The 26455-nt window shown below is 46.2% G+C and overlaps 1 protein-coding gene across 1 annotated transcript in view; it reads left to right on the plus strand.

Moving 5' to 3' along the window:
- SMAP2 (small ArfGAP2) overlaps positions 1-25642 on the plus strand; it is a 29294-nt gene extending 3652 nt beyond the window's left edge. Inside the window, exons 2-10 of the mRNA XM_033956683.1 lie at positions 10295-10428; positions 10525-10610; positions 10967-11045; positions 11281-11355; positions 13698-13779; positions 16778-16887; positions 17324-17489; positions 17653-17969; positions 23852-25642. Coding sequence (XP_033812574.1) covers positions 10295-10428; positions 10525-10610; positions 10967-11045; positions 11281-11355; positions 13698-13779; positions 16778-16887; positions 17324-17489; positions 17653-17969; positions 23852-23980 — 1178 coding nt within the window. The 3' untranslated portion in view covers positions 23981-25642. The remainder of the gene's footprint in view (positions 1-10294; positions 10429-10524; positions 10611-10966; positions 11046-11280; positions 11356-13697; positions 13780-16777; positions 16888-17323; positions 17490-17652; positions 17970-23851) is intronic.
- Positions 25643-26455: the final 813 nt, after the last annotated feature.

Below are 26455 nucleotides of genomic sequence, written 5' to 3' on the forward strand. Positions count from 1 at the left end.
CCAGTTCCCAGGATATGTTCCTTTTTCAGTGGAACGGAAGTCATAGGAGAACTCACATTAGGAAGCCATAGAAGGTCTAAATCAAGAAATCCTTTTCAGAGAAGAGTGGATGCCTGGAGTAGAGGTGGTGGAGACAGAACAGTAATGACATTAAAAAAAACAGTAGAAGAAACAGGGTAATCCACATGGACCTCCAATTTGGCTCATGACAGCAGTGCTATGATTATTTTGTGGCTAATTTACTCCAATTCTCAGTTACACTCATACAGTGCTAAAGACAAGGTCTGGATTAACCTTCAGAGTGATGGTTTTGACTCGATGGAGCGGGGATATGATTGCATTGGGCATCCAAGAAGACACTGAGAAATATCCATGAAGCAGTAGTTATAATAACCTTGAACTGGGATGACCTGGTGCAGGAATGCTGTATGTCTTTCCTCCGTGGCCTCAAGTGGGTGGAGTTCTTCGAATTGTGAGATACGTGGTCCGGGTGGCACTGGATTGGCCCAGGCACCCTTGGTACACGGGCGGATCTGGTTTGCCTGCTTGTTGCAGACCTCCTTCCTCTGTCCCTCTCGAGCAATCTGCTGACTCAAGGGTCCTGTTTCCATGTTTGATCTGGGTCCCTATTGTCTCTCTTGAAAGGAACTGGCTAAGCAAGAAGGGTTATTCAGAGAAAGTGGTCTCTGCCATCTTGAGATCTTGCTGTTTTTTGACATCTAGGGCTTGTTTGCGCATTTGGTGCTTCTTCAAGGACTGGTGTTCCACTTGGGTGATCATTCCCCTGTGGGCGTCCCTGCTGCACATCTTGGAATTGTGCAGGATGGCTTGGAGTGCGACCCTGCCTGGTCCTCCCTGAGAGTTCAGGTGTCGGTCTTGTCGCGGTTGTCGTCTCTTTCTGATGTGATCAGTGTCTTGAGGGCAGCGAAGTTGATTCGACCTCCGGTTCGCCCTTTGGTTCCAGCTAAACAAGGACGTACGCTGGTGGGGCTAGTCTCAGTTAGGGCGCTGGTCTTTGATGCTGGGCATGATGGACTACTGGTCTAACCCAGCAGCGGCAATTCTTATGTTCTTTAGTATAAATCATGTTTTATTGGCACACCATCAATAAACACACAAGACAACACGACCATACAACAAGGTCGCGAACATCAAATGTACCATCAAACACATTTTCACCCCAACCAAAGAATCCCCCAATCCCCACCCACTCCAAATCCCAAACCCCCACCCCAACCCAAACCCACACCATGAGACCCATTCCATACCCAAAACCCCCCAGCAAGAAAGGATTATGCTGAGCAAGCTGTTTGCTTATGCCGCTCAGCACAGATCAAACAAAACAAGAGATCCAATTCCCATCCTCCCACCCACAATGTGTAATCCCACCCTACCCCCTGAACTCCACATACGTCCAACCACTCATACCTACCTTTCACACTCTCTCAAACATCCACCCACCAACCCGGGGAAAACAGCTGAGAGCATAAGGTATCAACAACAGAGTGAATTCAAGACCAGACTTCTGGCCCTAGGGGAAAGCGAGGAAATGTAGGGGTCCCAGGTCTGCAGGAAAATCTTCGTCCGCCGGACAGATAATCGAGCATGGCGCTGCTCCAAGAGCATCAAATTATGAAAACGATTCCTCCAAGCCCAGTAAGCAGGCGCTATATCTTGCGTCCAAACGCTAAGAATGATCTTCTTTCCTATAACAGCACCCTTCCGGATCAGCAACCGATGTCTCCGAGCAGGCACTCGCAAAGATTCATATCTATCCAAAAGCAAGCCTACCGGAGACATCGGAATAGCATGACCAACCAGCCGCTCCAAAAAGCGGAGTACGGCTCTCCAAAAGACTTTCACTCGAGGGCATCCCCAAAATGCATGAAAAAAGGAGTTGCAACCCAGTGTACACTTAGGGCAGATTGGAGAAGAAATGCCCCCAACCTTGTGGACCCGCTCTTGGGAAAAATACGCTCTATACACCACTCGAAATTGGCATTCCCTCAGTTCTGCACTAATAGAAATAGAAGAGATACGACCAATAAGGGAAGGAAAGTTCAGGGACTCACCAGGTATGCCCAGATCTCTACCCCAGCGGCTCTCCAGAGCCGTATAAGACTTCTGAGGAGTAAGCCTCCGCAAAGCCCCATGCAACGCAGACACCGTCAAGCCACAAGCATAAAATTGGGCAAAAAATTGACGAAATTGGTTACCCAATCGGAACCGTAAGCCCGGGCGCGCCAAGGATCCCACATAATGATGAATTTGCCGGTACGCAAACAGACCTCCCACACCCAAAGAATGAAGCATGGGAAAATCTCCCCAAGGTCTCATCGCCCCTTCCACATCCAATAAATGCTCAAGAAGAAGAAACCCTTCTCCAGTCCATCGCACAAAGACCGAGTTATCACAGCCAGGCAGAAACTACGGATTCCCCCGTATAGACAACTGATCCGAAACTTGATGGTCCCCCCCCAGTAACCCTACCAATGCCTTCCACGAAAAACGCCACGACCTAAGGATGAAACTAGAACGGAACGCGGGAGGCAAGAGGCGAACAGGTAACTGAGACAGCGAAAACAAGTGCCAAGGAGAGAAAAGAGCATGTTCAAAGTCCCGAAAAAGATAGTCATCACTCTGTAAGTACCAGTCACCCAAAAATCGCAACAAGCAAGCCAGATTATAGAGGCCAATATCCGGGAGCCCCGCACCCCCGACCCCTCCCGAGCCGAACAGATAAGAGATCGATATCTGAGACTTCTTGCCCTGCCAGAGGAATCGGGTCAGCTGCCTATGAAGCCGTTGAAGATCGCTACGACGCAGACAAAGAGGCAGCAACTGGAGTACATACAACCAGCGGGGAAAAATAACCATCTTATACAACTGAACCCTTCCATAAAAAGAGAGAGGTAAAGACATCCACTTTGCAAAACAACCCTCCGTAGCGGCCAACAAAACATCTACATTAGCACGATATAACCGTCCCACACTGCTCGTGAGTTGCACTCCCAAATATTTGAATACACCATCCGCCCACCGTAAAGGAAACTGCCCCGGCCACTCCAAGCGCACCGCCTCGGCCGTAGCTAATGCCAAAGATTTATCATAATTCAATTGGAAGCCCGAAAAATCGCCATACTCCGTAAAAAGCGACATAAGAGCAGGAAAGGAGTCCCACGGGGAGGTCAAATGAACCAACAAATCGTCTGCAAACGCCGAAATCTTAAACTCTCGGCCGCCAAGAGAAACACCCCGAACCGCCGGATTAGCAGAGATTTCGCGAATTAAGGGATCCAAGGTGAGTACGAAAAGAAGAGGAGACAAGGGGCAACCCTGTCTAGTACCCCGCTGAATTGGAAACACCGCCGAAGAAACTCCATTAACCAGCACCCTAGCCAGCGGATCATGATATAATGCAGCCACCGCATCACTAAAGAAACCTCCCATACCATAATGTTGAAGAGTACAAAACAAAAAATCCCACAAAACCCTATCAAAGGCCTTATGGGCATCAAAACTGACCAGCAAAGAAGAAACCTGCTCCCGCTCCACCCACTCCAGCGAAGTCAATATTGTACGTAAATTGCGAGTGGACGACCGTCCTTTGACGAACCCAACTTGAGGCTCCGCCACCAGAGAGGGCAAAATACCCGCCAACCGGTTGGCCAACAATTTAGCAAAGAATTTAGCTTCAGCATTCAACAGGGATATGGGGCGATACGAGGAGGCCTGTAATGGGTCCTTGCCGGGCTTAAGCAGAACCACAATCTGAGCAACCCGAAGAGAAGGCGGAAGAGCCCCCTCGCGTACCGCAGTGTTAAAAATTCTTATGTTCTTATGATTCATCCTCCGTTTGAGTTCCTTGGCTCCTGTACTCTGAAGGACCTTACTTTGAAGAGGGTTTTTCTGGTAGCCATTTCCTCAGCTTGGCATGTGTTAGAGTTGCAAGCCTTTTCTTGTCGTGCTCATTTCTTGGAGTTTTTGAAGGAGCATGTATGATGCTGTGGCCTTTTACTTTCTTCCTAAGGTAATTTCCCCTTTTCATGTGAATCGGATGGTTGCTCTTCTGGTTTTGGGTAGTCGGGAGAGTATTTTGGAGCAGAGACAGTTACGCAAGTTGGATGTACTCAGAATTCTCCTTACTTATGTGCAATGGACTCAGGAGTTCAGGCAGTCCAATCCTGATGGGCAGTTGTAAGGGGGAAGGTGCCTCTAGCTTCAATTGCGTGCTGGATCAAAGAGACAATCACTCCGGCGTACCTTCTTCAGAAGAAACCAGTTCTGGATTTTCTCAAAGCTCATTCCACTCAGGGTCAGGCGACTTCCTGGGCTGAGTCCTCTCTTGAGTCCCCGGTGGATATCTATAAGGCTGCCGGATGGATGTTCAGGTGCATCGGGATGCTGTTTATGGTAAGCACATTCTTGTGGCGGTCCTTCGGGAGTCCCACCCATAATGGGTACTGCTTTGGTACGTCTTATTCTTAATGAGGGAATTCATGTTGGCTTGCAAATCTAGTTTTCTAGGAAGCAAAGTGGAAGATAGCAGGAATTGAAATACTCATAGTGTACAGGTGGAAGAAATAGTAATGTCAAATTCTGGGCATGCTCAGGACAGGCATGGAGGACGTGGTGGGGGGGGAAGGCAAGGCTAAGTGAACAGGTAAAAGACTGAGGAGAAGAGAGTTATGCATTTGCCTTCATTGGATTAATCTCTACTGGCCAGATGGGATGGACAATTTGCCTTTTCTCTGCTGTCACTTGCGTTGCTGCATTTGGAAGTGACCCATGTGAATCATTTTCAGATAATGCCTTCTCTCTCTGTGAATGAAGCGATCCTAGAGATGGACTGATCGCTGAGCAGATGTTTCATGTTCCTTAAGCAGATGCTTCTTTATAATACATATTGTACGAGTTCAGTTTGTATTATTCAAGCGGCTTCTGGCTCTTTACTTTGTAGTCATTGAAGTCCATGGGCAATCTTGGATCTGAAACTGGAGCTTCAGTCACTCTCCTGAATAAATGGGATGGGAAGGGAGTGTGGCTGCCGTCCTGGTCCTGGTCCTTCGGGTACTTAGATAGCTTTCTGGGTTTTCGATCTTTATCTTCTCTCCACACAGCTCAAACAGATCTGCCCTGATTTTGAAATGCTGGGTAATTGCAAATGATGGTTTCATGGCGTTTGCCAGCGAAAAAAACCTGCCTTTTCAGAGGGAAATTGATGGATTTACTTCTCAGGGTGGTGGGTAGATTTCATCATTACCTGCTAAAGTTCCCTGAAGTTAAGAACAGACGGGTTTGAGAAAGTTATCTGTGTGTCGCTTAGACAATCTTGAGTGAGGGTATTCTCACATTTGTATCATCAAACAGCTGAAGTCCCCAGAGATGTCCAGGACATTGTTCTGGGTTATGCAGTCAGCTGAGGCTCTGGAATAATTCTCTGCTAAGTGACTGGTGAATATTTCCATGCACCATTTCTTAGCTGTCCAAAATACATCTGTGCTGATTCATTCTGGGTCTTCGTCACTGGCCCTCTGAGTGACTCACGGAAAGCTTCTAATGGTGGAGCAGGATATGGGTTATGCCAGGAAATAGCTGGCCAGTCTTTGTGTGTGTACGATTGCGTTCAGGACCCTTCGCTGATGCCTCTGTCGCTTGTTGATTAGATGAGAAAAGCAGAAAATATGCTGACTGGGGGCAAGCCTGGGAATTTGTGACTAAAGAATGACATGGGGGACAAATTTGTCCCTGTGGGAACGCAATTTCTCCATCCCATTCCTGTACCTTAACCGTACAAGCCTTGAACACTTATGATTTTAAGGTGTTTGAGGCTTGTACAGATGAGGGTGGAGCTTGCAGGAATGGAGCAGGGACAGGGAAAAATTTGTCCCCGTGCCATTCTCTACTTGGGAGAACAGCATAGAAAATTGACTAAATAAATAGTGTGAAAAGGTTCAGCCTCGGATAACCAGAGTTGGCATTGTGACATCATGCCTCATTCCACCAATAAGAGCCAACCTCACCAGTGATGTCACAATTTCTAGAGTGGTGCAGTGTAGAGAATGACTTGGGGACACCTTTTCCCCGTCCTTGAAGGAACTCAATTTCTCCACCCTGGTTAGTTTTGTCCCTGTAATCTCTGTCTTAATTGCACAAGCCTCGAACACTTTTGATTTTAAAGTGTTTGAGGCTTGTGCAGATGAGAAAGGAGTTTGCAGGAATGGGGCAGAGACGGGAAAATGAGTTCCTGCGGGGATGGGGGAAAATTTGTCCCCGTGTCATTCTCTATTTGTGACATCTCTGGTCTGCTGATACAGTGGGCTTTATTTCAAAGGACAACCAAGCCAGCATTAAGACCATGCCCAGAAGCAGATTTTATCTTTTCATTCCATCTCTGATAGACATCTTGGGTGGAGGCGATGCCCACCTCTTGGATTTTGAGTAACAGTGAAAGTTGTGTCCCAATATCATCTGTCAGCCTGGGCAGGAAGGTTCTCCACATGGTGCATTTTAGCATCTTCCATTGCTTGCCTCAGAATCTTTTATGGTGCCTTGTATTTAATTTTTAATAGAGGTCTAATTTTCCTGGTTTGGTCAACCCAGATTCTCGGTCCTTTCCATTAGGCCAGGGAGGGATCTTGTGGAGGGATCATAACCAAGAAGAGGCCAAGACTTGGAATTGGGAAGGGGCCAACTGTGTGGGGAATTTGGACTTCTATTACTCCATTGATTCTCTCTTGCCCTCAGCAGGAGAAAAGTTTCTGATCACACAGCAAGGTGATGTAGCAGGCATAAGGCAAACATCATAAGAGAGTCACGTGATGGAGGCCGTGATAAGGGCCCATAGCCACTTCCTTGCTTCAGGCCCTTTGAATGTTTGCATTGGCGTGTGCTGAAGAAAGACCTTGGTGTGTTCCCCCCACCCTGGTTTTTATGTCTGGATTTTCAGTCTAATTTCACAGTGAAAGTAGCGCTTGCAGTGAGCACGACCCCTGACCTACGAGCCGTGGGGGGGGAGTTGCGATTCTGCAGTGACAGTACATTGATCAAGTCAGTTCTGAAGCTCTTTGCACACTCTTGATACGTGGGCTGTGTTTTGCATTGGTCTCTTGACGTCATACATAAACATGAGGTGTCCGTTGAGGCTGCGTCAGGGCAATGCGTCATTCAAGGTAGTTTGGTTTGCCTCTTGTATGCTTCACCGTACACAGATCTTAAGAAGATCCCTTTCCTTATCTATTAAAAGAAAAAAAAAGTTCTTGTTTTTGTCTTAACGCGCCTTTCGGTAAGGTTTCACGTGTCTCCTAATCCCTGAGGACTGAGCGATAAAAAATGAGAAGGAGGTGAGGGTGAGGACATGAAGTGGAGAGAAGGTGAACTTGGCTGAGAGCGGGGAAGGGTTGTGAGGAACCGTGGACCAGGCATATCGCTAGAATCGGTCGGGACAGGAGGAGGGATTCATCAAGTGTTTGTTGCATTTCTATAAGTTCATAATGTGTGGTTCCCATAGTGATGGGAGTTGCAGAGGTTTTTTGCTGCAGACCGCCCCACGTCCATCTGTCAGGGCAGCGTCTGCTGCATACCGTGTCACTGTTGCCAAAACATTCCTGAATGTGAACATGAAAGCAGAAGGGCTGGGCAGGGTGGCAGCGGGAATGTGTTGGAGCCAGCAAGGTCTGGGGGCTATTGGATGTGTCCACGCTGGGAGGCTGGGGAGCTGCTGTTTCTAGTCCCCGAGGACAGCAAGTCGAAGTAATGCCAATTAGCTAGCTCTTCTGAGCAGGGACCATCGCCTTTCAGCGCTATATAAGTGATAAGTAATAGTAGTAGCTGAGATGAGCCTCCTTGCCAGACTTCAGCAAGATCGGTGCTCCCTTCCAAGCTTATTCCATATTTATTTATTTATTAAAAAAATGTGTATACCATTTAAACCTAAATCATCATTACATAACATAATTCAATAAAACAAATAAAATCAAACAAACATGAACATATAATCCTCAGGAATTCACAAAAAGCCCAGCAGAAGAACAATTTCTAGAAAAATGCATTAACAAATATATGATATACCGACCATCAGCGAGTATCTGATCGGTTTACAGAGTAAAATTAGTGTTAATTGCAATATGAAAATTAAGATAGTAATTGATTTTTTTTTTTTTTATGGACGGGATTTAGACTGGTTTAATAGATAAAATACATTGAAGGTGAAATAGGGCAGGAAGGAAACCAAAGGAGGGGGGGGCGGCTTCTTAAAAGTGGCTCAGTTTCATCCTTGATCAGAGGAGGGGTGGGAGAGGGGTTCTTGTCTCATGTTAGATATAAGAATATTTTGCGTTTACTCTTGAATTTATCGAGAGATTCTTCGAATCGGATGTCGGGTGGGTCAAACGTGTCAAAAGCTCGGTAGGGACCAATTGTGATCAAGCTGCACGGCTTCTCTGCTGTCTGCGATACTTCCTCATCTTGTGAAACTTCACAGACCAGAAAACAGGAAGCCAGATTTCACAAATGGGAAAGTTGTATTTTAATAGCCTGGGGGGAGGCGTAGAATATTTTGTCTTTTTTAAACTGATGTTGATAGCCCCCTCTTATCCCACTAGTCCAAACAAGTTACAATATTAAAATCTATCTAATAAAATATAAGCAAGATACGGGGAGCGTCTTTGCTTGGTACTGGGTGCACAATCGCATGTGGTGTGTCGGCAGGAAGGAAGGCTCTGTGTTTCACTGCTTCTGCTTTTCTTGCCTCTAGAAATCGTGGCTGGATTTTCCTCTGGGGTGTTCCAGCTTCATGGTTCTGTGGATTTTCAGTGGAGCTACAAACTCGAGCGTCAAAACTGAATCCGTCACCATACTTTAAATGAAAAATTGCTTTCAAACGGAGTTTCAGCCCCTACCCAGGAGCGCCCCAAATCCTCCAATTTAAGTGAGAACTTTGGCCATATAAGGGGAGAAGTTATATGCCAAAGTTACGCCTTTAAATGTTCAGAATACCAGCACGTGCGTTCAGTGTGTGCGGGCTCAAGTGCGTTTTTATAGCGGTATCCAGCCTGCGCATACCCTCTTATTTGCAAGGGGCAGGGCTCCCTCTTATGCGCGTAACTTAGAGAATGCAATAAGTTCTGTGTGTTTTTGCTCACCAGCTCTGTGGTTCATGTGACTTCAGTGGTTAAGTCAGTTGCACCAATCGCAGTTTACGCCAGTTTTGTATACCAGAATCTAGGCTTCTAGAGTGCATCCTAGGGACATCCAATTATAGATGTACCCTCAAATTGCGAACCCTTCAAGGACAGGAAAATACCTACCACTAAATGACACGTAGGGTGGTAGAGTAACCCGGCCATGATTGTAGAAAGTCTATGACAGAGCTAGGATTAGAGCTTGAGGTTCTCGGCTATAGGATGGCGCTGTGAAAAACACAGCAGAAGAGGAGCCAGACCAGTAAGGAGATGATTTAGAATAGTCTCTGCATCTGGGTCTAAATTACACACATAACATACCCGTTAGAAAATACCGACTGGCAGAAATGTTTGCGCCTTGTCAAGACGGTGTGGACTTTGCCAGAAGAATAGAGGGCGCTTGCAAGCATACTTGTTGATTATAAAAGAAATGTTTTCTTTCTGCTGTCAGTGTCGGAGCTAGTTGTTGTGACTATGTCATAGTCTTTTCCCCCCAAATGGGTCCAAAGAAGATATGATTTAAGGTAGCTCTTAGTGAATGTTGTCTGCCTGGTGAGATCGTTGGACGGCAATAATCTGAATGATCAGATGAGGAAAGACAGCTTAAGCTTCATTTGCCTGGTATTGAGACGTTCTAAATTAGCTTCACAAGGTCAGTCTGTCGAGCTCATTTTCCCCCAAATATCAGGTACTGCACACCATGTGCCTGGGTGCTGGAAAACTCCTTCTCTTGCCAGTAGAACGTGAGGCCAGCGTCATCTAGAATCTTGTTACTCTTTGGGATTCGGAAATGTTGCTACTAGTGACCTGGGTTGGCCACCATGAGAACGGGCTACTGGGCTTGACGGACCATTGGTCTGACCCAGTAAGACTGTTCTTATGGAAAGGGAGGGTTATTTGTGGTGGAAGGGAACATTTTTTGTCTCCTTGAGGTTTCCTGGATCCTCTGCCTTCCTTGGAGGGTTGTCCTGGTCATTTCGAGTTAAGAAGCCAGCAGAGGCACGAAAGCTTGAACAATTATTATAAAACTGGGCTCCTAAGATAATCCTAAACTCTGCTGATCTGTATTATTGAACAATAAGTCAACCTGTGCGCTTTCACTGTCCCTGCAGGGCCGAGATGGGCGTCTTGGAACATTGGGGTGTTTGTCTGCATCCGTTGTGCTGGGATTCACCGCAATTTGGGAGTTCACATCTCCAGGGTGAAATCTGTCAACCTTGACCAGTGGACAGAAGAGCAGATCCAGGTGAGCTTGTTCGTGTGTTGCTCAGAGGTTTGTAGATGCACTGCCATGGCCTCGCTATGTAATGAAATGCCTGCTACCTGTGTTTTACATTTGCAGTGTATGCAGGAAATGGGAAATGCAAAAGCCAACCGACTGTATGAAGCGTATCTGCCCGAGAACTTTCGCCATCCTCAGACGGACCAGTATCCTTTCTATCCCTGTCAGACACAGTGTAAAGGAGATCTGTGGTCCTGGCAATACACAGCACACTGCACAAGGAACTTTGTTCTTTTAGCAGATGTGAGACGGGGAACTCCTGCTCATGAAAGGGGAACTAAAGAAGTGTTTTTAAAAAAGAATATTTATTGTAGCAGCTGGGGACAGCTGATATAAAGCTTTGTACAGCTCTTTTCTGTCTTTCCAAGGAGACAGGCTGAGGCTCAGAGAAGTTAGACTCCATGCAAACCAGACTTCTTTGCTCTTTGGGATGAATGTTTTCCCCAGTGTGTCCTTCCTGCTTCCATTCAGTCTTTATTGACCCTTAATCTTGCCCCTGCAGAGCTGTGGAATTGTTTATCCGAGATAAGTATGAAAAAAAGAAATACATGGACAGAAGTCTGGACATTGCTGCACTTAGGGTGAGAATGAGTGAACCCTTCCAGGGTTAATGCCCATCACCACAGTCCTAGAGAAACTGCAAGATTTACCCAAATTTGATTTATAACCTTATGAGAAACAAAAACGTGATAGTGGCAGAATGAATAATAGGGGGGAGGGAGGAGGCTCATTTCCTGACACAGCGTTTATTCTCCAGGAATGCATCTGATCAGATGTGTTGCGTTCTTTCTTCCCCTCTCTTTGGATCCTGTGCAGAAAGGGCAGGATGACAAGTGGAAGCCAGCAGCCGAGGAAAGAACGAGCTCCATCGTGTTTGAGAAAGTAAAAATGGTAAGATTTGGATGCTGGATTTACAACTCGCCTTTTCCAAACCCAAGTGGAAGGTGAGAGAGAGATTCAGACGCACAAGTTATTTCTCTACGAAAACATCCCAGCGCAGGCCATCTCTTCCCTTACAAACCTTATAAACAAAGCTTTACTATCGGGCCTGTTCTCCTCAGAAATGGGCCACATTGCCTTGTCCCCTCTTCTGAAAAAAGCCGATCTTGACCCTTCCTTACCATCGAACTACCGCCCCATAGCCAACATCCCTCTTTTAACAAAACTTCTGGAGACCATAGTCGCTACCCAGTTCTCCGCTTACCTAGAGAGATTCTCCATCCTCCAACACTACCAATTCGGATTTAGGCCCAACTTCAGCACCGAGTCCCTCCTAGTTTCCCTAATCTCAAAGGTGCAACAACTACACGCCCGAAACAAATTTGCTGTTCTCCTACAGTTCGATCTCTCCGCAGCTTTCGACGTCGTGCACCACGACATACTAATCTACCAACTTTCCGAGATAGGAATAGACTCCTTTGTCCTAAAATGGTTCTCAAACTTCCTTCGCGCACGCTCCTACACTGTCAACGCAAACGGCTCCAAATCCACCTCGTGGACACCATCCTGCGGGGTCCCACAGGGCTCTCCCCTATCTCCTATCCTCTTCAACATGTATATGACCTCCCTGAAGCTTCTCAAACTATCCCCCCTTGAAACAATGTACACATATGCAGACGATATCCTTATCCTCCTCGAAACAGACCAGAACCTTACAAACCTCCAAGAGAACATCACCTCATGCATAATGAGACTTCATGCCTGGTCCCTCTCTGTTCAGATGAAATTAAATGAATCAAAGACAAAACTACTCTGGCTCGGCCCAAAGTTAGCACACCTGCCCACCCTCTTCACTCTACCCACAGGTCCCGCTCTTCGCCTTGAATTCTCAAGCAAGGTCCTCGGCATCATTATCGATTCCTCCCTCTCCCTAAACGATCACCTGAACTCCTTGGCAAAATCATGTTTTTTCAGCCTCCACATGCTTAGGAAAGTTAGATCCTATTTCCACCAAAAACACTTTACCGTCCTGGTACAATCCATCATCTTATCCAAACTCGATTACTGTAATGCCATTTACCTGTGCCTAACAAAAAAAAGTCTTCACAGACTCCAGCTCATCCAGAATACTGCGGCCAAATTGATTTTTGCTAAACGCAAATTTGATCATGTCTCCCCCTTACTTACCAAGCTCCACTGGCTCCCTGTACTTTCCAGAATTCACTTCAAATGCTCCTGTCTAGCTTTCAAGATAATTCATGGCATCCTTCCGCCACTAATCCCTCTATCCTTCCTCGCCCAAACGCCTGCTACCACCAGATCCGCCCACAGACATAAACTATCCTTCCCCTCTCTACGTGGCATCCCCCACGCAGGCAAACTGGGAAGATCCCTCCTCTCCAAAATCACGGGCCTTTGGAACGATCTCACTATCCCGCTGCGAAACCTGGGCTCCCTCCAGCTGTTCCGGAAACAACTGAAAACCTGGCTTTTCTCTAATATATAACATCTCCTTCCTACTTCCCCCTTTTCATATGCCCTTGTAAACTCTCTCTCCCCTCTTCTTGTATTTTTAAGCTTTGTAAACCGTGTCGAGCTCCGCTTGCGTGGAGATGATGCGGTATATAAACTTAAGGCTTAGTTTAGTTTAGTTTAGTTTAGTTCTCTGCCCCTGTGGACATCCGATCTGATTCTGTCTGCTCAGAGATGACGTGATGTGTCCAAGGCCACAAAATGTCTGTGGGAAAAGAGGAATTTGAACCCAGGCTTGAGTGGTTTGCCTCTTCTCATGGCATTTCTTGTCTGAGGGTTTGCACTACAGAATGACATGGGGACAAATTTTTCTCCGTCCTCGCAGGAACTCATTTTCCCGTCCTGTCCCTGCCCTATTCCTGCAAGCTCTGTCCTCATCTGCGCAAGCCTGAAACACTTTAAAATCATAAGTGTCCGAGGCTTGTGCGGTTAATGCAGAGCTTGCAGGAATGGGACAGAGACGGGACGGGGAAATTGAGTTCCTGCGGGGACGGGAATAAATTTGTCCCCATGTCATTCTCTAGTTTGCACCATCTACAGCAAGTCAGTGACTTGGTTGGTGGTAAAACCGGGAAGGACTCCTTTATCTCCTAAATCTCCAGGCAGAGTGTCACTTCAGCCTGTCCTATAGTGACTAGTCCATAGCCCCAAATTCTGGAACAGTCGAGCATGTTATTGTGGTGGTTTTCTGTGTTGTTCAATACGAACCCACCTTTTTTTGTTTCTCACGATGAAATGAATGTTTGTTTTTAATCTTATAGCCACAGAAGAAGGAGGAGATGCAGCCCCCCCAGTTGAATCCCCCCAGGTCTGGAGAGCCAGTGATTGATCTGCTTGGTCTGGGTAAGGCAGTTCTGGATTCCTTCTAACCAGTGTTCCCTGGAATATACTGGAATATGGGCTAAATAAAAACGGGATCATAAAAGTAAAGCAGTTGTTAATTCTCTTGTTCTGGCGAGTCCTAGTCATGATTTGTTCAACAAATCTTTGGAGACGGGAGTGGCTCCTGGGGATTGGAGTCGAGCAGATGTGGTCCCTGTTCACAAAAGTGGTCGCAGAGATGAAGCGGGAAACTACAGGCCGGTAAGCCTCACTTCAGTTGTTGGAAAAATAATGGAAGTGTTGCTGATAGAAAGAATAGTGAACGTCCTAGAATCTAATGGGTTACAGGATCCGAAGCAACATGGCTTTACTAAATTGTGCCAAACGAACCTGATTGAATTGTTTGATTGGGTGACCGGAGAACTGGATCAAGGACATATGCTAGATGTCTTTTACTTAGATTTCAGCAAAGCCTTTAACACGGTTCCTCACGGGAGGCTCTTGAACAAACTTGACAGGCTGAAGTTAGGACCCAAAGCGGTGAACTGGATTAGAAACTGGTTGATGGACAGACACCAGAGGGGGGTGGTTAATGGAATTTGCTCATAGGAAGGAAAGGTGAATAGTGGAGTCCTTCAAGGATCGGTTCTGGGGCCGATCCTGTTCAGTATGTTTGTGAGCGACATTGCTGAACGGTTAGAAGGAAAGGTTTGCCTTTTTGCGGATGATTCCAAGATTTGTAACAGAGTAGACCCTAAGGAGGGAGTGGAAAACATGAAAAAGGATCTGCAAAAGTTGGAGGCATGGTCTAATAAATGGCAACTAAAATTCAATTCACTCTGCAATCATAGTTGAGCACCATTGGTTGTGGGAATGAGAGAGCACTGTCTAAAGTTGAAAGGGAATAGATTCCGTACGAACGTATGGAAGTTTTTCTTCACCCAGACAGTGGTAGAAAACTGGAACGCTCTTCCGGAGGCTTTTATAGGGGAAAACACTCTCCAGGGATTCAAGACAAAGTTGGACAAGTTCCTGCTAAACTGGAACGTACGCAGGTGAGGCTGGACTCGTTTAGAGCACTGGTCTTTGACCTGGGGGCCGCCACGTGAGCGGACTGCTGGGCACGATGGACCACTGGTCTGACCTAGCAGCGGCAATTCTTATGTTCTTATGTAATTAATGTAAACTGTGATTGTAGAGTGAATATAATTAGTTATCACAGGTACTGAGTTATTTACTCCCAGTTTTATGTTAAGGATAACTAAAATTCAATGCCAAGAAGTACAGAGTAATGCATTTGGGGATTAGAAATTGGAAGGCGCCGTATGTGCTGGGAGGTGAGAGGCTGATCTGCAAGGATGGGGAGAGGAACATTGGGGTGATAGGGTCTGAAGATCTCAAGGCAAAGAAACAGTGTGACAAGGCTGTGGCTGTTGCCAGAAGGATGCTAGGCTGTATAGAGAGAGGCATGACCAGTAGAAGAAAGAAGGTGTTGATGCCCCTGTGCAAGTCATTGGTTTGGCCCCACTTGGAGTATTGTGTTTAGTTTTGGAGACCGTATCTGGCAAAGGACATAAGAAGACTTGAAGCAGTCCAGAGGAAGGTGATGAAAATGGTAGGAGGTTTGCACCAAAAGACATACTGGAAGCCCTGAATACCATAGAGGAAAAGGAGGGACAGGGGGGATAGGATTTGGACTTTCAAATACAGTGGTACCTCGGTTTACGAGTGCACCGGTTTGCAAGTGTTTTGCAAGACGAGCAAAACATTCGCAAAATTGGTGCCTTGCAAACCGAGCTTGCCTCGATGTACAAGCGCACCCCCTCCCGCGATCCGGCACCCCCCCACGCCGCGATCCAGCACCCCCCACCCACCCGAACACTTCACTTACCCTCCATCTGGCATCCAGCACCAATGCACAGGACATGCCGGTGCCCGAAGATCTGCAGTCCTTTTTGCTGGGCCTTGAGCATCTGCGCATGCTCAAGGCCTTCGAGAATCTCGGAGAGACCGAGAACTCGAAGGCCTTGAGCATGCACAGATGGTCAAGGTCCAGCAAAAAGGACTGCAGATCTTTGGGCACCGGCACCGGCATGTCCTGTGCGTTGGTGCCGGGTGCCAGATGGAGGGTAAGCGAAGTGTTCGGGTGGTTGAGGGGTTTCGGAACGCGGCGTGGGGGATGCCGGATCATGATGGGGGGGTTGCCAAATCGCATGGGGGATGCCGGATTGTGGCGGGGGGGGATAGAGCGGGGGGAGCAATGCCGGTTCTCGGGGGGGGGGATAGAGCAGTGCTGCTGGCCTCGGTGGGGGGGGGGGAACGAATCAAGTGAGTTTCCCTTACTTTCTATGGGGAAACTCGCTTTGATATACGAGCAATTTGGTTTACGAGCATGCTTCTGGAACGAATTATGCTCGTAAACCAAGGTTCCACTGTACCTGAAAGGTATTAATGTAGAACAAAATCTTTTCCAGAGAAAGGAAAATGGTAAAACCAGAGGGCATAATCTGAGGTTGAGGAGTGGTAGACTCAAGGGCAGTGTTAGGAAATTCTTCTTTACGGAGAAGGTGTTTGATGCCTGGAATGCGCTTCTGAGGGAGGAAAACGGTGACAGAGTTCAAAAAAAGCGTGTGGTGAACACAGAAGATCTTGAATCAGAAAATGATAGTAAATAGTGAAGAACTAAGGCCAGTACTGGGCAGACTTACATGGTCTGTGTCACTTATAAGGCCATTCAGCTAAGTGCCTGAGATGGTTAAGATGGGCTGGAGTGAGCTTTGATGGAGATTCCAGTAGATGGAACCTAAGCAACTACCGGGCAGGGCTCTGGGTTTCTGTTCCAAAAAGGACCATTTAAATGAAACGCTTAATTTGTAGAGCATGACTGGATGAACCATTTGGGTCTTTATCTGCCATCATTTGCTATGTTATGTTACGTTGATAAATCCTTGCATACAACAGGAAGAGTGATCCACGGGCATTCTTCTGGGATGGGCTGACGTTTCCTTTTTAATTTCAGATGTCCCTGTTACCAGCAGCGTCTCTAATGGAAAGCCCAGCAGTTCTTTGGAGAACGATCTGGATCTTTTTGGATCAGCAGCTTCTTTGCCACTCTCCAGTTCTGGCCAGGTCAGAAGCTTGTCTCTCTATGCGCCTGTCTTTGGCGCTGGAGACTTCTTTTCATCATCTTCTCTGGCTTCCCAGCTGCTCCCTCCCCCTTGTTCAGGGTGAGTTAAGGGGCAAGTGATGACGGTGCTGTCATGTGGCACGGATCTTTCACACAAATGACCTGGAGGCAAATCAGGGTGATAATACATCTCACCATGCGTGAGGGTTTAGGTAATGAAGAAGCGGAAGGGGTTGGGGAAATAGACAACACTTCAGGGTGCCAGAACCAGGGCTGTATTTCGAACCCCTCAGAAACATAACTGACTTCTAGAAGTTTGAGTGTGATGGTGCCGGGATTTTCTTAAGTTGGGGTTCCAGCCTCCATGCTGCGATGTGTGTATGAGCCCAGCAGGCAACGCTTAGCCTGACTGTCCTTTTCTGCCGCTTCCTCCCATAGGCCATCAGCGCTTCACAAATGGTGGCCAGCAACAGCTCCGTGCCTGATAATCTGAACCTGTTTCCTGAGGCCAGCAGCAAAGCTGAGGACTCTGGCAAGAAGCAGTTGTCCAAAGACACCATTCTTTCATTGTACGGGTCACAAGTCCCGCAGATGCCAGCTCAAGGTACCACACTCCCCGGACAGGACTCGCGCTGGTTTTTCTGTTTCTCTCCATCAGCTTCCGCTTGCCTCGTGTTCATCTGCCTCGTGTTCTTGTGGCTGTTCAGTGGCCTGGAAGAGATGGAGAAGCCCTTATTAACGAAGCTTTCTCTCTGCTTTCCCCCCAGGCACAATGTTCATGCTTCCTACACAGATGGCGTATTCCCCAGCATATACAGGCTTCCCAACGCTGGCACCAGCCACTGGCATGATGGGGTCTATGATGACGCCTCCTGTTGGCTTGGTGACACAGCCAGCAGCTCCAGGGATGGTGGCCCCAGTACCCATCCCAGCAGGGTACATGGCTGGCATGCAGACGGCGATGCTGGGTGTACCGAATGGAATGATGGCTCAGCAAGCGGCTTACCTGACTGGTATGGGGACAGCGCCTCAGCCCATGTACAGTGTGCTTCCTGCACAGCAGCTGCAGTGGAACCTCACACAGGTAAGACTTCCCGGCCACTGATGGCTCCCAAAGTGCCAAGGAAACATGACAGTATAATGCTCTGCTTGCTTTTAGGCTTCTCAGTTTTAAAACTGCATCTGTGTTGAGGCCAGCAAGCGCTAACTGATCAGGGATGAGAAACTGGCACCTTTCAGTGCTTTTTCCGCAAAACGGAGAGCCGGGTTTCTGTGGCCAACTCCCTGAATTAAGACAGAGTTGGTATCTGGGCAGTAGCTGGCTCTTCTCTGAATTCCCAGCAATTACCACTGCTCCCTTCGGCCTAAAGGGCCCCATCTCGGCACGTAAACCAGACTAGTTTGAGGCAAGAAGCCTAGAGGCTGATTTTAAAAAAAAAGCTGAGCTCCCAAGTTCAGGCATCTTTTCCAGCTATGTTTAGGGGGGGTAAGTTTTTGTTTTCAGCTGAAAATCAACCTAAATTTAGACTTGCTATTCATGTTCTACATTTCAGATCTTAAGTTAGGTGGCTCATGCAGAAAATCCATGCCAAGTGCCGAATTTATTTTCTCCAAAATACCTGCTAGTCTTAAGTTCTTAAATTGAGGATTCCAGCCTTGATAAATCTTCAATAGGGCTAATTTAGGAGTATCAACCCTTTGAATATCAACCTCCCAGTGGCTGGAGCCACAGGCTGAAGATCGGAGATAGGTTCAAATCCCACTGGCTATTCTCCTGTCCTTGAGCAAGTCATTTCACCTACTGTCGCCTCTGGTACTAACCTAATTGTAAGCCTTCTGGGGATAAGGTGATTGGATTTATTGTTTTGGATTAACCTCTCTTGACAATGCAACTCACCCCAAGCTACGAAGCTTGCGCTAAATCTAGATGTACCAGACTCCAGCTCACACGCAAAAGCCCCCTATCGTGCATTCTATCTTGTAATTCACCTTGTTAAAGGCAAACTATAAATAATAAGCTATAAATTATTCAGCCTCCCCCCACCAGACCTACCCAAATGATTCCCTAGTGGCCTTGGGAAGGTCATTTGGGCAGCAGCGATTCTCAATCGCTGCTTCAATTGCTGTCCCTGTGGTTCTAAATGGTGGCCACAAACTCTGATGACACTGCCACAAGAGGCTGCAGCTACCATTATAAGCCTTGGAGTCGGCAAGAGAAGCAGTGATTGGGGATCGATGCTGCCTGACCTACCCTAGACCACCAGGAAATCATTCGGGTAGGTTATGGGGGGAGGCTGAAGGCATGAGAGGAACACGAGAGATACTGGAAAAGACAGATCCAATGAGGGGGGGGTGAGGAAGAAAGAGAATGTGGAGAGGGGGGTGAGGAAGAAAAAGGTGCTTGAATTTGAATGATGGAGGGAGGTAAAGGAAAGAACAAGAACATAAGAGTTGCCCTACTGGGACAGACCAAAGGTCCATCAAACCCAATATCCTGGACCGGTACCTGTAGGGAAAGAAGGAAGAGAGGTGCTGGTCCTGCAAAGGGGAGACAGAACAGGACCAAGAGAAACCCCGACCCAGAAGAGTTATGTGAACATAGAAATAGGTGGTGATGAGTCAGATAGATTAGAAGGTGGACAGTGGACTTAGAGAGAAAAGAAAGAGAGACTAGAAACAGCACAATAAGAAAAAATGATTTAATTTTCTATTTATTGATTGGAATATGTCAGTTTTTAGAATGTGTTTATGCCACAACAGGCCCACGAGAAAAACCACTCACTGGCCTTCAAATTGCAGTAAGACTTTAGGAAATTGGAAGACCGTTTAGACCAGGGGTGCCCAACACGTCGATCGCGATCGACCGGTAGCTCAGGAAGGCAACGTGAGTCGATCGCAGAGCCCATCCCGGGCTCCGTGATAGACTCGTGTTGCCGTCCCGAACTACGGGCCTATCAGCGTTCTTCTCCCCGACGTCAAAGACGCCAACGCCGGGCATTAGGCTGTTTTTGTCATTTGGGGGGGGGGGGGGGACGTGGTAGCGGCAGCAGCAGCCTGAAAAAGAAATTATCCTGGCCGGGGTCGGTGTCATGCTCCGGAGCTTCTACAGCCTTCCTATCTCCCTCTCCCTTCTACCTGCTTCCGGCCACACCCCCTGCTCCGCGGCTCTCTTCGGCAACTCAGCAGCAGCAATCGACACAAGCTTCTGACGTCGGGGCCTAACCTCTGCGAGTCCCGCTTGTTTCAACTTCCTTTTTCCACAAAGGCGGGACTCGTAGAGGGAAGGCCTCGATGTCGGCAGCTTGTCTTGATCACCGCTGCTGACGAGTTGCTTAAGAGAGCCGCGGAGCAGGGGGGTGTTGCCAGTTGCAGGTAGAAGGGAGAGGGCCAGATGCAGGACTCGTGGGTGAGGGAGGAGAAGAGAGAGAGAAAGAGAGAGGGGAGGGAAACAAAAGGAAATATTTCATACTGGGCTGGGTCGGAGTGGAGGGAGGGTGGAAAGATTCTGGCTACAGGGTGCAGTAACAAAGGAAAAGGGGGGAAAGCTGAAAATGGAGATAGTGACACAAAGAAGAGAAAGGATAAGCAGGACCTGAATAAGGATAGAGATACAGAGGGGACATGAAGAGGAGGTGAAATAGAGACATAGAAGTAATGCTGAAAAAGTGTGTGGGGGGGGGAGATAGACATTGAAAGGGCAAATGGTGAACATGGGGTAAAGACAAGGATAGAGACAAATGAAGATTCTGAAAAAGTGGTGAGATAGGGATATAGGTGAGATGGACACAAAGAAGGGTGATGCTGGAAAATAGGTGGAATGGTAATTCTGACAGACACAGAAGGGAAATGCTGGATCAAGGAGAGATGGGGCTCAGGCTGGATGGAATGAGAAATGCCTTGTTTTCCCGGAACTTCCTCTCCTACGTCAGAATTGATGTCAGGGAGCAGAATGCTGGTCAGCGCATCGCTTCTGCAGGGAAAGCTTGGGACGGCGGTGGCTTGGGGGCTGTTCCCCGATGGCTGTGGCAGCAAACCGAGTGGCTTGGGGGAGGGTACGGAGAAAGAAAGAAAGGGGGCAGACAGGGAGACAGAAAGAAGGGGGAACAGGGAGACAGAAAGAAAAAGTTGGGGGAGAGAATGAGGTCTGGAGAAGAGGAAACATACAGGAGGCTGAAAGAAAGGAAGAAAGATTGGATGCACAGTCAGAAGAAGAAAGTGCAACCAGAGACTCATGAAATCACCAAACAGCAAAGGTAGGAAAAATGATTTTATTTTCAATTTAGTGATCAAAATGTGTCTGTTTTGAGAATTTATATCTGCTGTCTATATTTTGCACTATGGCTTCCTTTTACTATACCACAATAGTGTTTTTTAGCGCAGGGAGCCTATGAGCATTGAGAGCAGTGTGAGGCATTCAGCGTAACTCCCTGTGCTAAAACCTACTATTGTGGTTTAGTAAAAAGGGAGGGGGTGTATTTGTCTATTTTTGTATTTTGTTACTGAGGTGACATTGCATAGTCATCTGCTGTGACCTCTTTGAAAAAACCCGGAATATGAATAATTAACATTTTCTCTGCCTTTCAGTGTGCTTTGTGTTTTTTTTAAATTTTATTGTTGGTAGATCATTTTGACTTAGTCATTATAAAAGTAGCTCGCAAGCCCATAAAGTGTGGGCACCCCTGGTTTAGACACTTGTTTGATATAAAAAATAAAGAAACTTGAAAACTGGGTGACCAAATGGGAGATGAAACTTACTGTAGACAAATTCAAAGTGATGCATGTTGGGAAGAGTAATCCAAAGTACAACTTCGTAATCCACACAAAAACAACAAAGACCCAGTCCACATCTCCCAGAGTCTTCGTCTTGGACATCAGTTCTCTACTGGATTTTTTTCTTCTGTGGGCTAGAGGGACCACTGGTCTCATGGACCACCCTTGGCGTGTCTGTAAACCCAAACCAATGAGAGATTTATCTCACGATTTAGAAGAGGTCCTGCTCAACTCAGAGCTATAGTACAAAGCCTATGTATTATCTTTTCACAATATTTCTTTGGCAGCTGGTTCTCGCCAAGCGCTTGTAAAATGTCATGGTTTCAAAATACAGCTGCCTGATTAGTTTGTGTTGTAAGCAGGTTTCATAAAGCAATCCCTTTTGTTCTATAAATTTCATTGGCCACCAGTTGAAGCGTACATAAAATGTTAAACTCTGATATTTAGAATTGAACAAGGACAAGCGCCTGTGCGTATGACTTCACTGACAGGCTTTGCGACCCAATTCGGACCTTTCGCGACATAAAAAATTAGGGTATAAGAAAACAGCGACACATCAAGAAGCCTTATATTGGAAATACGGTCATTAATATACCAGATGGCTCTTTTTAGGAAACTGAAAACATATCTCTTTGCTAGTGGTGCAGCGGTTAAAGCTACAGCCTCAGCTCCCTGAGGTTATGAGTTCAAATCCACACTGCTCTCTGTGACTCTGGACAAATCACTTAATCCCCAGATTGTGAACTTTTCGGGATAGACAGGGAAAAGTGCTTGAGTACCTGAATAAACTCATGTAAACCGTTCTTAGCTCCCTGTGGTGAACGGTATAGAAAACTGAATATATAAATAGTGTGAAAAGTTTCAGCCTCTGATAACCAGATTTGAGATTGTGACATCATAATGCCTCATTCCACCAATAAGAGCCAACCTCATCAGTGATGTCACAATGGCTTCATTGGATGGATTCCTGAAGGATAGGGGGATTGAGGGATATAGATAGGGGTAGATATGAGAATGGAAAGAGTATAGATAAAAACAAGGGGGCTATAGGGCTAAAGCAAGATAACCTGACAGGCCGTGGACCTGATGGGCCACCGCGGGTGCGGACTGCTGGGCGCGATGGACCTCTGGTCTGACCCAGCGGAGGCAAATTCTTATGTTCTTATGATTCACTTTTACTATATTTTGATTTCTAGAGTGGTCAGTGGTTAAAGCTACAGCTTCAGTACCCTGAGGTTGAGGGTTCAAACCAATGCTGCTCCTTGTGACACTGGGCAGGTCACTTAATCCCCCACCTGGACAGACAGGGAAAAATGCTTGAGTCCCTGAATGTAAACCACTTAGACTATAAGTGGTTTATAAATAACTACAAATAAATAAATAAATCTCAAGAGCGCCAAAATTTAGGCTAAGCGCGAATTCTGCAATGGTTGTTATTCAGTAACAACTAACTTAAGTTTGCATTTACACGTCTAACTGTAGGTGCTTGGGCCTTACTGAGGCAGTTAGATGTGTAAACAAAAGCCTCGACGTGCCCCACCCTACGTCACTGCTGCTTATTAAATTGTTACAAGCACAAGTCACCTGCAACTTTCTAGAATTAGTGAGGAAATAGCTCATAAGAAAAGCTCATTAGAAAAGCCATAAAAACTGCCTTATTCGACAGAAATATCACCTAAAAAGTATCTACACAAACCTCTAAATCAATTTCTAATATTTCAAACATGTCCACTCCTGCGTATAATACAAAAATGTATTCTACATGCTGTATTTCTCTTATCTCTGCATATTGTAATTCGCTGACTGTTCATCTCTCTTCAATGTAAACCGCCTAGAAGTCTCACGACTATGGCGGTATAGAAGAATAAAGTTATTATTATTATTATTATTAAATCCTGTTTAGTTTCTCTTAAGAAAGCAAATCTCTTTTGTGCTTTCTAATTTTAGCTGTCCGTCGAAGGGTTGGTTTCATTTTTTGTTATTCGCATTGGACCGAATTTGGCTATTTTGTGGAATATCGGGACATTTTGTGTTAGCAATCATAAAGCTGTGTTGTGGTTTTGCTTGTGTTTGATTCTTCTGTATACTGCGTCAGAGCTGTGGGCAGGAATATCCTGTTTGGTTTCATCTTCAACTCACACTCTCTCTCTCTCTCTCACCTTGTCGCCCCCCCCTTCCCCTCCCCACCCCCCTTAGATGACCCAGAACATGGCTGGTACAAACTTTTGCAGTGCCGGTGGAATGGTAGGGTTTGGACAGCCGATGGGAGCAGGAACTACCCAGGGAAGTAACCAGACCCTCGGAGCTACTCGGATGTGGAAATGAAAAAGGAAGAAGCCACTAGTAGAACCAGATCTTATTTTGTTTCTTTGCCTTTCCTCAGTTTCTATTGTAAATTGCACCTTGAGCCATTTTGGCTGGTTTCCAGTGCTGATCACTCTTACACAGTGGGAATGTATATATTTGATTTTTTGCTTTTCATCATCCATCCCACAGAAACTTAAGTCAGAACTGACTCCAACTCTTACCGAATGTGCAGGGACCTCACTACCTCCATCAACAGGACCTCAGTACTTCCTGGGTTTGGGGATCATTGATTTAAAGGGACTGGCCAAATCAGGCTTTCATTGCTGGAGTGGCATTAGGATTTTGCCTACTATTTTTATATATATATATATAATATATATAGAGAGATTTATAAATATACCATAGAGGGAGAAAGTGCAGACAGAGGGCTGCGGTTCCTTTTCAGACTGGCTACAATCTGCCTCTCTTTTGAGGCACACTGAAGCCCGCCACGCTCACTGAGATCCTGTAGCACCTGGACAACCTCTCATACAGGCCTATATAAATAGCATCATAAGAGTTTCTTTTCAAGGAAATGGCCCCCGGGTGTTTTGGAATGTGGAGCTGGGTGCTTTCACCGGACGACTTAGGAGGAGTGGTTCTATGATTGTTTGGTTGCCAGACTTGGAGGCTTATAAAGGTAGCCTCAATGGGGCATCGGGATTTCTCTGTCAAAAGGCAGTTTCTGTGGCTGCAGATGTGTTTTGTAAATTGTCTTTAGTTGACATGTCCTTTCTGTGGCTTTATGCCTGTAACATTCCTTTTCTGGGCTCTTGCACTGTAGCCCTAGGGCCCTTCCATGTACCTGGATTCTCTGGTTGTCAGAGTGCAGTCGTTTATTCCTGCCTCAGGGTGTCTGCATTACCCTGGCCAGTTGGTTCATGCTTCACCGCTGCTGTATCCAAAATTATTTTCTAATAGTTTTAGGAAAACCTGGGCACAGAGATTCAAACATACAAGACAGGAGTGAATGTCACGTTTCTGCTTTCAAGTGTGTACTTGTCCAGCAGTTTGGCATACTGGGTAGAAAGGGACAGCTGTGAAGCTCCCCTAGAACATTTTGTGATATCAGAGGTTGGCTCTGTCCTCGGGGCACTCTAGAGCACATGGTGACCCCCATCTGACTCTGCCACCTACCCACAAGTCTTGTCTTCATTTGTCACCAAATCATTCATTGTAAATACCAGAGATTCTCCCATTGCCTGCTTGTAGTTTTAAAACATTCCAACTGTGAAACATACATCTGGCTGCCTTTTTTTTAATTTTTTTTTCTATCTGATTTGTGGTGCTGATGTCTTGAACTGATTGTCTTGCAAAACGAACCAGGAGAATTAAATTATTGGAGCCAGAGTGAGGTGATAAAACTCCCTCACGGTTTTTATAAACCAGCAGCTCTCGTGGTCTCGTTTTATACTTTCGTTAATAAGGTTTTGTATTACTTTTTGCTTTGTGAGCCAAATCCTGCCGGGAAGAGGGAGGCGGGCTCACATCTCATGACCATTAAATTCACCATGTGCAGAAGTTTTCATCTGCATGAAATGGCAAGGGGAAACGCGATGCAAATCAAGGAGAGAAATTAATTGTTGACTTTATGCTGTGTATGTGTATATTACAGAATAAAATCTTGCATTGCAAAGCTCCTTCCGGGTCACCTTTTTCTTTGGGGCCTTTGATACAAGAACAGCAGAAACAATTTGAGGTTTCATAGTCAGCTGTCAATAAGAACAGAATGTCTTCTGGACTGGAGTGCTTCAGGCATTAGTAAGTTTTTTTTTGGTTCTGTTTAAAATTCCTTATCTCTGCCCCCCACCCTTAATGATTGGGGGCATCTTGCCAACTTAGGGCTCCTTTCACAAAGCTGCACTAATAGCTCCGACGTCCATAGTGATTTAACGGATGTCAATCAGCCGATACTGAAAATAGTGATTGGGCCCTTGTTTGCCCACTAGAGGGCACCAGTGGTATAATATTGCTTTCCAAGTTCAACATTGCCCATATTCGGTATTTAATGGACATTATATGTTGGTTTTCCCTGTGGAAATCACTCGGGGTTGAATAGCCCTTTGCACCTGCTTTCATATGGGTGAAAGAAAATAAGGTGAATAGATTTGAAAATACTGTTTACATGTCTTTATGTTCCTGGCCCCCTCCCAAACACATCCCATGGAAGGGGCTTTAATTGCCCAAGAAAAGGAATAAGATCAGATATGGTGCAAAATCCATGAGTATATTTTTACCTATGGCCAAGATGACAAATTTCAGCTTCTGTGCTTTCATGTGGATAGAACATTTTCTAGTAAAAGTCAACTAGATTTGCCCAAAATGCATCTCGGGGACCAAACATGTGTGTAAGATTCAGTAGGACAGTTTTCAGACATAATTTGCTACTGACTCACACACCTGGGCTTTGAAAACTGGACTCCTGAATATTGAGTGTAAAGTGAAGATGTTCCC

The sequence above is a fragment of the Geotrypetes seraphini genome, chromosome 8, assembly GCF_902459505.1.
Source record: "Geotrypetes seraphini chromosome 8, aGeoSer1.1, whole genome shotgun sequence".
In the NCBI taxonomy this organism is placed as follows: domain Eukaryota; kingdom Metazoa; phylum Chordata; class Amphibia; order Gymnophiona; family Dermophiidae; genus Geotrypetes; species Geotrypetes seraphini.